Source organism: Muntiacus reevesi, chromosome 1, assembly GCF_963930625.1.
Source record: "Muntiacus reevesi chromosome 1, mMunRee1.1, whole genome shotgun sequence".
NCBI classification, from domain to species: domain Eukaryota; kingdom Metazoa; phylum Chordata; class Mammalia; order Artiodactyla; family Cervidae; genus Muntiacus; species Muntiacus reevesi.
The window spans coordinates 21274134-21284241 of NC_089249.1; the positions used below are offsets into that span (position 1 = coordinate 21274134).

The following is a 10108-nucleotide window of genomic DNA, read 5'->3' on the forward strand; positions in this document are numbered from 1 at the left end:
CTGAACTACCAGGGAAGTCCTGGAAGGGATGCTTGACATCAGAAGCTAGTGGGTGGTCTGAGGTGGACTGTGACTTGTCTTGTTCACATTCTCTCTGACTCTTCTTGGCTCTTCTTCTTGTGCTGATGGAAGCGGCTTCTGTGTTGTGAGCTGCCTTCTGGAGAGGTCCCCATGGCAAAGAACTGAGGGCCTGTGGCTACCAGATCCAAAAGAAATGTGACTCAGTTCAACAATCTGAGGGACTGAGTCTTACCTTGGGCATGGTCATGGGAAGAGGTCCTTCACTAACTGTCCTTTGAGATGAGACAGAAGCCCTGGCCAATACCTTGATCACTGTCTGTGAGAGATCCTGAGACAGATGGCCCGTTGAAGCTAATCTGTATTCCTGACCCACAGAAACTATGAGGTAATAAATGTTGTCTTAAGTCACTCAGTTGAGGTGTGATTTGTCATCTAGCAGGAGATGACAAATGCAGCTCATGTGTTAAGCATTCCCCCATCTAGGAGACTAGCCTCTTTTCACGAGGACTCAGTGAGGTGTTAGGAGAATGTGTTAACTCACCCTCTTTCACAATTGGGAGAAACTGAGGCTCAGAAAAGAAACAGGACCTCTTGCAGGTGGTGCTGAAACCAAGCCCCACTCCTGTCTCCTTGGAGTTCTCTTTCTGCTCCTGCCCCTGTTCCCCATCCCCAGCCACCCCCCGCCCCCAATATGCCCACTGGAGCTCCCCATCAGCTCTGGGGACACCCCCAGTCCAGAGTGGCCTGGACTGGTTTGAACAGAAGTATAGGCTCACTGCCAGTTTCTGACCTGGAGAGAAAGATCCCAAGAGACGTTGGTCAAGGAGGGAGGGAAAGTAGATCCCTTGCAGTCTGGGAGCTCCACTCACAAGCAGTTCTGCATAGAGAGAAAGAAGATGAAGCCCCGTGTCCTGGCAGACTCCTGGCCCACCTCAGGGTCCCTGCCTCACCTGTCCACTCTCTCTCATAACGTCAGAAAACATGTGAACTGCCTTGGTGTGTGCCGAGGCCCAGGAGTGCAGATCTGCGCCGCACAACTGCTGCTGGAGACAAGTGGATCGTTGCTGGGGAGCAGCCAACCCTGTCCATTGGAGTTGCCATGGTGACCACTGTTCACAGGGCTCTGTTACCTCAGAGGGCTGATAAGCCCACCCTGGGGAACAGAGGCCGGGGAGAGTCAGGACTGAGCGGGCAGCAGGGGCCTGCAGGCATTGCTAACTCTCTCATCCACTCAAAATGTCCCAAGTATTCACCATGGGTTTGGTTGCATGCTAGGCACAGATGGCTCAGATGCCATCAAGTGTGAAGGATGTTCTTGGGATTACAAATTTGTTAGGAAGAGAGGGTAATTAGTTTTATCTAGGGAAAAAGAGGCGGGGCTCACAGACGGCCATCTGAGCTGGGTCTTGACGTATGCGTAGGAGTTTAACAGTTAGAAGATACTAGACTATTAAAGGCCCGGGTGTAATTCTGAGCATAAATTAGGTTAAGGGGAGTGGGGAGGGAAAGGAAAGATGTACCTGGAGCTGTCTGAGCTGGTTTCAAAGGGATGCGGGATCAGAGCAAAATGAGAGCAGGGGTTGAACAGCGAGGATATACTCTCTTCCCCTTAAACCCCAAGGTTACTATCTTCTCTTGCAGCTTCCTGAGACCTTCTCCCAGGGACTGAATCTGTTTCTCTGGTCCCTCCCCTCATCACTCCTCAAAAGGTCTTATTCTGAGCCAGGAAAGACACCCAAGGTAGAGACCACCTTCCTTTGGCCTATCTACATTTTTTAAATTTGATTTTTCTTTATACTACCATATAATTATCAAGTTGTGTTAGTTTCAGGTGTACTGCAAACTGATTCAGTTATACATATATTTATTTTTTCATATTCCTTTCCCATATAGGTTATTAAAGAATATTGAGTAGAGTTCCCTGTGATATACAAGTCCTTGTTGATTACGTATGTTATGTTAAGAAGTCAGTATGTGTTAATTCTAAACTCTTAATTTGCCGCCCCCCCCCAACCTTTCCCCTTTGGTAACCATAAATTTGTTTTTGAAGACTGTGAGTCTGTTTTGTTTTGTAAGTAAGTTCACTTGTATTATCTTTTTAGATTCCACAAGTAAGTGATATCATGTGATGTTTATCTTTCTCTGACTTACCTCACTTAGTATGATAATCTCTAGGCCCTCCCTGTTGCTACAAATGGCATTATCTCATTTTTTTTTATGGCTTAGCAATATTCCATTGGATATATAATACGTACCACATCTTCTGTATCCATTCATCTGTTGATGGACATTTAGGTTACTTCGATGTCTTGCTTATTGTAGAGCATGCTGCAGAGAACATTGGGTTCATTGAGCATCATCTGGGCATCACCACTTCTGAAAGGCCCCAGGGCCTGTGGGCCACCTCACTGAACACTCATTTCAAGTGGAAGACCAGTTGTCTTCTCTTCCACCCCCTCCTCCCACAGGGCTGGACCCACAGCAGGAAGGGGTGGCCCCCAGCAAGCCTGGGGCTCACCCTCTTTCTGGCTTACTGATGCCCTTTCCAGGTAAGGTCCCGGGGTGCTCCATCTGACAGGCAACAACAAGCAACTTCTTTTGCCAAAACTAAATAAAAAAGTGGTATCCCCAGTGTGGCGGCTGCTGTGACGTTTCCTTACTTGGTAGGTTCTAAGGAATTTGAAAGAGAAGGAAGTACAAGGCAAGGATGGAACCAGGGAGAAAGAGGTACACACAGCTACTTGAAAAGGCCAAGTTTATTCCAGTGTTGTTGGGGAAAGGAGCACTCTATACATTAATTCTAAAAACTTGTCAATTTCCCTGGCTGAGGAGGAAAAGATTAGCTGCAGGCCATGCCGGATCACTCCACCGGCAGGAGTTGTGGGCAAGGGGAGAAGAGGCCACCACTCAGGCCTTCCCACCCTTCCCCTGGGACACCCGGGTCTCCGGGGGGGCCCGATGGAACCACTCAAACCAGGAGCCATCATAGATGGCCACATCGGGCTTGCCACAGAGGTAAGCAGCCAGGGCAATGTGGCAGGCAGTGACGCCCTTCCGGCATGTGGCAATGAGGGGCTTTGCGAGGTCCACCTTCTTGGCCTCGAACATGGCACGGAGCTCCTCCGGACTCTTTTCAAAGCCATCCTCTGTCAGGAAGTCCATGAAAGGCATGTTGACTGAGCCTTGGATGTGACCTGAGTCCAGTCCTGGGCGAAGGCAGAGGACAGGATAGGGTTAGGAGCAGCACAGAGGGTAGGGGGGGAGTGGGCCTGGAGGTCGGAATCAAATGGTTATGAGGATAGAGAGCTTTGCAAACAGAAAATAACGTCCTCGCCTTTCTCAGAGCTCAATTTATTCCAGCCCTGGCTACATTCAATGTTTATGACCACCACTCCCACCCCCCCATCAAATCTACCTGATATAGGTATGTTCTACCTGCTTGAGAGGACAGGGAGGAGTCTCAGCTCTACCATCTACTAACCTTTATCTTGGGCAAACTGCTTCACCTCTCTGAACCTCAGTTTTCTCATCTGTCAAATGGGCTCAGTGTTACATTCCTATAATATAGGGCTGTGGAGAAGAGCAAATGGGATGAAGAATGTAAATGTATGGGGTGTGCTAATTGCTAAGAACATGGGTGAAGGGGAGACACAGACCATGCTCTCAGGGAGATTACAGTCTAGCAAGGAAGATAGAGTTTAAATATATAACCACGATTCACTAAATATAACGTCGCTCTATTTTACAGATGAGTACACTGAGGCTTGACAAAGTGAAAATACTAGCCTGAGGCAACACAGCGAGGTGAAGGCAGGGCCAGGATTCTGCTGAGTCCCCTGGTTTTCCTGTCAAGCCCACAACGGGTAAGGAGCCTGTGATCTGTTACTAGATGGAAGTTCAAATCCCAGCTCTGCCACTTACTGAGGAGTGACCTTAAGCAAAGAGGCCCCACCTCGCTGAGCCTGTGTCCCCATGGGTAACGTGGCAAGGGCTGCTGTCAAGGGTAAAGCACCGACTATCTCAATCGGCTCACCGCCCTCAGGTGCTGCTGCTTCTCCATCACTTTCCCACCTACCCTGGGGGGCAGGTGAGCATGGGGGCCCTGTGGTCCTTGAGGACCTTCCTAGCAACCCCGAGAGGCTTTGACAGAAGCAGAATAGGGGTTTAGGCTAGCTCCAGGGTCCATTCCAGAAACTTCTCTACACCTAGTCAGGCCCCTCGGCCAAGTCTGGGCTTCAGAATAACCATCATGTGGGGCAAATGGAACTCGGCCATGGCTGAACTGATGCCACGTGCAAGGCCAAGGCCAAGGTCCAGCCCCCAGCGTGGCCCTGGTCACTCCTCTTCCTCAAGCACCCCACACTGTGGCAGACTGGAGTGCCCACTGGGAGTGGGGCCTCCTTGTCTCCCACAGCCCCTGCTTAACCCAGACTGTGGGGCAGGACCAGGTGGGCAGCAGTGTGAGAGGCAGATCTGACCAGGGTAACCAGGGCACATCCTGGGGCAGCGTGAAGGCAGCTGTGCCCTGTATGTCTGAGCCTCAGTTTTCCACCTGGGAAATGGGGAGCTAATCACACCTATCTCACAGGCTTGTGGGGAAATCAGCTTCCGCAGATAAAAGCCTTAACAACCTGGGCACCCAGGAGGAGGGCAATCATGCCAACAGTGTCCCGTTCTCCTCAAGGCCAGAGAGAATTTGAAATTCTCTGGGCCATGTTGCTGGCCCAGTCAAGAGTTCCTTTGATTGACTATAGATGTACTAAATTATAGTGATTTATGGGTTGAGTATTCTTGCCTGGGAAATTCCATGGACAAAGGAGCCTGGAGGGCTACAGTAAATGGGGTTGCAAAGAGTCATGACTGGGCGACTAACACTTTATTCCTGTTGTGATTTCATCCTTCTGTCTGGAAATTTTGATCTGAGATCTGATGTGAACTGACCCTACCGATGAGGCACAACTGGTCTGTTGGCTCCAAGGGTGTTCTTTTCCAAGAAACCAACTTAAAATGTCTCAGGGAGCTCCCTGGTAGCCTAGTGGTTAGGATTCTGGGCTTTAATTGCTGCGGCCCTGGTCAGGGAACTGAAATCCCATGCAGGCAAAAAAAAGGTTCCGTACCCAGGTAGTGGGCTGGATGAAGTACATTAAAAAACACCAGCGTTTATGGAGTCCTGAATGCTGTTTCATTTCTTTCCACCCATCCCTGATGAAACAGCTTTACTGTTTTTTTTCTAATTACAGAAAAGGCACCTCTTCTGAGTAAAAAAGTGGTGGTGGTAGGGGTGGAGAGGGTGTTCTGTAGACTGGCCCCCACCCTGGGCAAGCCTCAGGAGTTGGAGGCCCTCCCTTTCTGCCAGCCAGTGCTCAGGGCCTGTCGGAGGAATTTAAATGAGCAGAAACTGGCTGCCTGCGTAGGGGGAGGGCTGGGATGAACTTGGCTGGAGAACCTCGGAGACCAGCCAACTAGGGGAAAGGCACTTTGCACCCAGGGGCAAGGACTCCTGCTGTTCCTCCAGGCCCAGCTTTAGCTGCAGGCTTGTGGCTATCTCCCCAGCCACCAGGCCAAACCTCTGGCATCAGGCACCCAGACGGCTTATCTGAAGAACTTTTCCTCAGTCCGCAGACCATACAGATGGGCCTCCTGGCACTCATGGGGGGCCCAGGCTCAGAGAGGTGAGGTAACTCACCCCATGACACACAGTACAGGTGTGATGTGCACGCAGGTGTGTCCGGCCTCAAAGCCTGTGCACTCTGACTACCCTGAGACTTCCTAGAAAGAGCGGCTGAGGCAGGCTGAGATGACCTCTCGTGATGACCAGTTCAGAGGTCTGGGACTTGGTGTTCCAGCTTTGGCCAAGAAGATGGAAGTCCAGCTGGCAAGTTAGCATCCCGCAGGTCACCAATAGGTGTGGGCTTTCAAGGCCAGGAAAACCTGAGTAGCTCTATCTTGCTTTCCTCCTAAAGACACCAAGGAAGCCAGTGCAGGCAGCCCCCAGCCCAGCCTGCTGGGAGTCAACTTGGCACCCCCTACCCCCTCCTACCCCAGTCCGCAGCCCTGGGAAGACACACAGGCAGAAGTCACATGACCTCATGAAGCAATATGAAGCAACGCTTTGGAGCTATGACCACTCCGTGCTTATTGACACAGCAGTGGCCTTGGGAAATAACCCCATTTTGATCCTGTGACTGGGGTCGAGTCTTGGCCTCAGTGTCTCACTGCAGAAGTTTCTGCTTCCTTTCCCTACCTGCAAAGTGGACCACTTGGAACCCCCACCTGCCTTCCCTGCAGGACTGCTGCAGTTGCCCAGGGGAGAAGGTATATAAAGGGTCCGGCAAATAACAGTATGCCATTAAGGGGTCAGTATTCTCCCTCTTGACCCTCATGGACCCCACTTCCTTCCAAGCAGAGAGAAGGAAAAGAGAATAAGGTTTATAAAGATACTGAGCTGGATCAACTCCCAACTCTCTTCTCTTCTGTTCCCTAAGGCTCCTCCTATAAGGTCATAGATGGCGTTCAGTAGGAGGGTTCAGGGGTGAAGGGACAGGCCTGAGGCCACACCTAAGTTCCACACAAGGATGCAAACTCAGGTCTGTCTGACTCTCACTTTTCTCCTCTTACAAACAGGACCAAAGGCACTGGGAGCACATAGCTGAGGCCAGGTGTGAGGTTGCTTGCCTGAAATGGGCAGAAAGTGGCTGTGGGGTTTCTAAGGCCCTGCTTCCAGCTCCTCTTGGGGGTCATTCCTTCCAGGGACACCCAGGGCTGCCACCCATACTCCCCTGGGTGTTATATCTGGATGGCTGAGCCCATGGGGTGCCTCTCTGATCCCATGAGCTCAGCAAAGCCTCATGTGCCTAATGTCTTGTACAGGAGGCCAGCAAACCCTCTTAGAGAGGCTTTACAGATAGCCCCAGGCTTTGCACTTTTCTTCATCCTTTTCAAAGTACCTCCAGCCATTGCTATTTAATAAATACATAGCCAGGTGGGTAGGGCTGGCATTACTCTTTTCATTTTATAAGGGAACACAGGCTGAGCAATGAACTGACTGAGGTCCCAGCATAGAGGAGCAGGATTCAAACTGGGGCCTGTGCTCCTTGGTCTCCAGATGGGAACTGGAGGGGAGAAGCTGGCTACAAGAGAGGAGCCAGGACTTTAGAATCGGGGGCTTGCAGGAGGTCCTACCTGCAGCAGCTGGCTTTTACCCCCCTCTCTGAGCCTCAGTTTCCTCATCTCTAAAGTGGGAAAACGGAGGCTGAATCTGGCATTTCTACGCCCTCCGCTCATTTATTCTGTTTGCTTCAGGGCAAGCTGGGGGATAGCTAGAGAAACAATTCCACCTCTTCTCCCTGCAGTGGCATGTCAAGTGCCAAGGAATGGAAGGTGCCTTGAACCAAGGCCAGGAGGGGGGTTGCAGGAACTGGTGCCAGGAGCTAAACAAACTTGAATCTTCAACTTCAGACCTTCAGAGAACAAGTAGGGCAGGAAAAACACAGTCCTAGAGAAAGCTACAGCAGGGAGGGCAGAGTCCTGTGCCTTCCTGGTTCTGCCTCCAACTACCCAAGTGGCCTTGACACACTCCTTCCTCTGTGTACCACAGCCTCCCCTCTGAGCGGAGAGGTGACCTTTCATAGCCTCCAGTTCTAAGAGTGTTGGAATGGCTTTCACAATGCTTTTCACAGAGGCACAGAAAGGAAGAGACTTTTCAACAAGTTAGTCCAAATGTTGCACAGGAGGTGGATTCCACAGAGGTTTCCTGAGGACAGCGCTGCAGCACCCCCAGGCCATCCTGCGCCCTGAGAGCAGTGAGGTCCCGGCCACCGGAGGTGTCTAGGAGGAGGGTGATGGCAAGACCTCTGTGGTCCTGTTAGGAGGTTCTAGAATGCAGTTCTGAGACTCACCCCACCCCAACTTCCACCAGTGTAGAACCCTCCCTCTCTGTCTACAGAAGGGGATTCATGAGTCATATCCTTAGAGAAGCCTGGCGAAGGGGCTCCCTGCTGGCCCCATGAGGTGAGGGTGAGGCAGGACGGTGGTGCATCCTGGTTTGAAACTAGGCAGTACTGGGTTCAACTCTGGACTCTGCCACTGAGCTAAGCAAGCAACCTAAGGAAGGTCAGGGGGTCTGGGAGAGCTGGAAGAGGGAGGGGGTGCTGGGAAATAGCACTGTTCATGTTGCTAAGAATTTCTGAAGAACTCACGGGGTCCTGAGGAGACTTCTGTACAGCGGTATTTGTGTGGCTCATGGATGCTATTGAGCATGTTGGGGAGCTAGTGCGTGGGCATGGATGCAGGTGGATATGTTGTCAGTTACCTCTGCTGATGCCACTCCACACAGATAGTCGGTTGTGCCTTTGCATGTGGCTACGGGAAGGCATGTGTCCGTTCCCATGCATCACAGCTGGAAAAACCTTAGGTTGGGCACTCCCCTTTCATTTTACAGATGGAAAGACGGAGGCCCTCCTGGGGGCTGCTGAGGGCAAAACCTGGAGAGGGTCCCAGACATCCTACTCCCCATCTCTCCATGAGCATTGCTCCCCAGGGACCATCCCCCCACGGGGCACCTACCTACTGCATCTGGCTCCGGCTGTGTGCCCAGGTATCGCCCTTGGGCCCGTGAATCCACCAGCTGGAACCTCTTTGATTCTAGGTTCTCCAGCACCTGCTCGTAGGTCTTGAGCAGGGAGCGGTTCAGCGTGGCTTTAAAGACGGCTGGCTCTGGGCGTGAGGGCTCAGATGTCACCGGGTGGCCCTCCTTCAGCCAGTTCCGGAAGCCACCATTGAGCACGGACACCGTGCGGTGGCCAAACACACGGAACATCCACCAGACCCGCGGCGCATAGAAGCTGCCCAGGTCGTCACCATCGTACACCACCACATGCGTGTCGTTGCTGATGCCCAGACTGCCCACGTAGTCGGCGAAGCCCGCCTCGCTGGGCAGCATCACCTCGTAGGGCGAGGCCTTGTCCCGACACTCCTCTATGTCAAAGAAGGAGGCGCCGGGCACATGGCGCTCCAGGTATTCCTTGCGGGCCTCGCGGGTGCCCGGCGAGTACCAGGACGCATCCAGCACCCGAAGGCCAGGGCCCAGCTTGCCAGCCCGGACGGACTCCGCCAGCCACCTGGTGGAGACCAGCGCTCGGTAGAGCACCTGCTGAACCATGGTGTCAGCTCTCCGTGGCACCTGGCGCGGGTGGGAACCAGGAAAGAGACCGGCGTGAGGACTGTCCGTGCAGTGGGCTGGGGCCTGGGAGGAGGAGCTTTTCCCCCACTGCACTCCCCCAGGGGTGTCGTGTTTATGGCAACCCGGCAGGGTTGGGGTGTGCAGTGGGTTAGGTTTGCAGATTCCCTAGGGAAAGCCAGCTTCCGCCGCTCCCTGCGTCCCCCGCCCGCGCAGAAGTGGGTGGAGCGAGAGGGCCGGGGATCGAGGAGCAGCTGGGAGGGTGTCTGGCCCTAGAAGCTACTATACTCTCCCTCAGGATTCTCCAGGAGCAGCGAAAAGATGTCCAAGATGGGAGGAGAATGCATCTTGGGCTTAGAGACCCCTTCCTGGGAGCGTAGGGGAATGGGCGCATGGGAAAGGGTCCGCTGGAGACCCGCAGCCGCCCTCATCCGCGCCTCTCGCCTCGCAAACCTTTCTGCAGCCTCTCAGCAACCTGGGGTCGCCCGCCTCCTAAATGCCCAAGTCCGGCCCAGCCGGTGCCCTCTGCTCCAGTTGGGTCCAGGGTTCCCGGGGCACCCCCGCCCCGCTCTCGCCAACGGGATCCTCCCCAGGGTCGCAGGTAGTTTGGCCGGCGGCCCGGGCGCCTACCGCAGCCCCACCCCGGCGCACTCACTCGCCCTCGCCGCCGCCCTGGCGCTTGCCCCTGCCCGCTGGAGAAGTTGGCAGGTTCAAACCCGGAGCCCGCAACTCCCCGGCCGGCCCACACCATCGCGCCGCCGCCCGCGGGGGGGATCGCGCGCCGTCCGCCACTCCATGTGTCCCCGCCGCGCGCCGCGCCCGCCCCCGGCCAGTCCCCGGGCTCGCTGCGCGTCTCGAACCCGCCGGGACCCGGGGAGGAAGCCGCACCGCAGGGGGCGGCGCGGGGCG

At 53.9% G+C, this 10108-nt stretch overlaps 1 protein-coding gene across 1 annotated transcript; it reads right to left on the reverse strand.

The window, feature by feature from the left end:
• Positions 1-2770: 2770 nt before the first annotated feature.
• Positions 2771-10032, reverse strand: TST (thiosulfate sulfurtransferase). Its single transcript, XM_065939248.1, has 3 exons — positions 9855-10032; positions 8587-9202; positions 2771-3227 (listed from the first exon to the last, which is right to left on the reverse strand). Exons 1-3 carry the CDS (start codon positions 9948-9950, stop codon positions 2929-2931), a joined length of 1011 nt encoding a protein of 336 aa, XP_065795320.1. The 5' UTR covers positions 9951-10032; the 3' UTR covers positions 2771-2928.
• Positions 10033-10108: the final 76 nt, after the last annotated feature.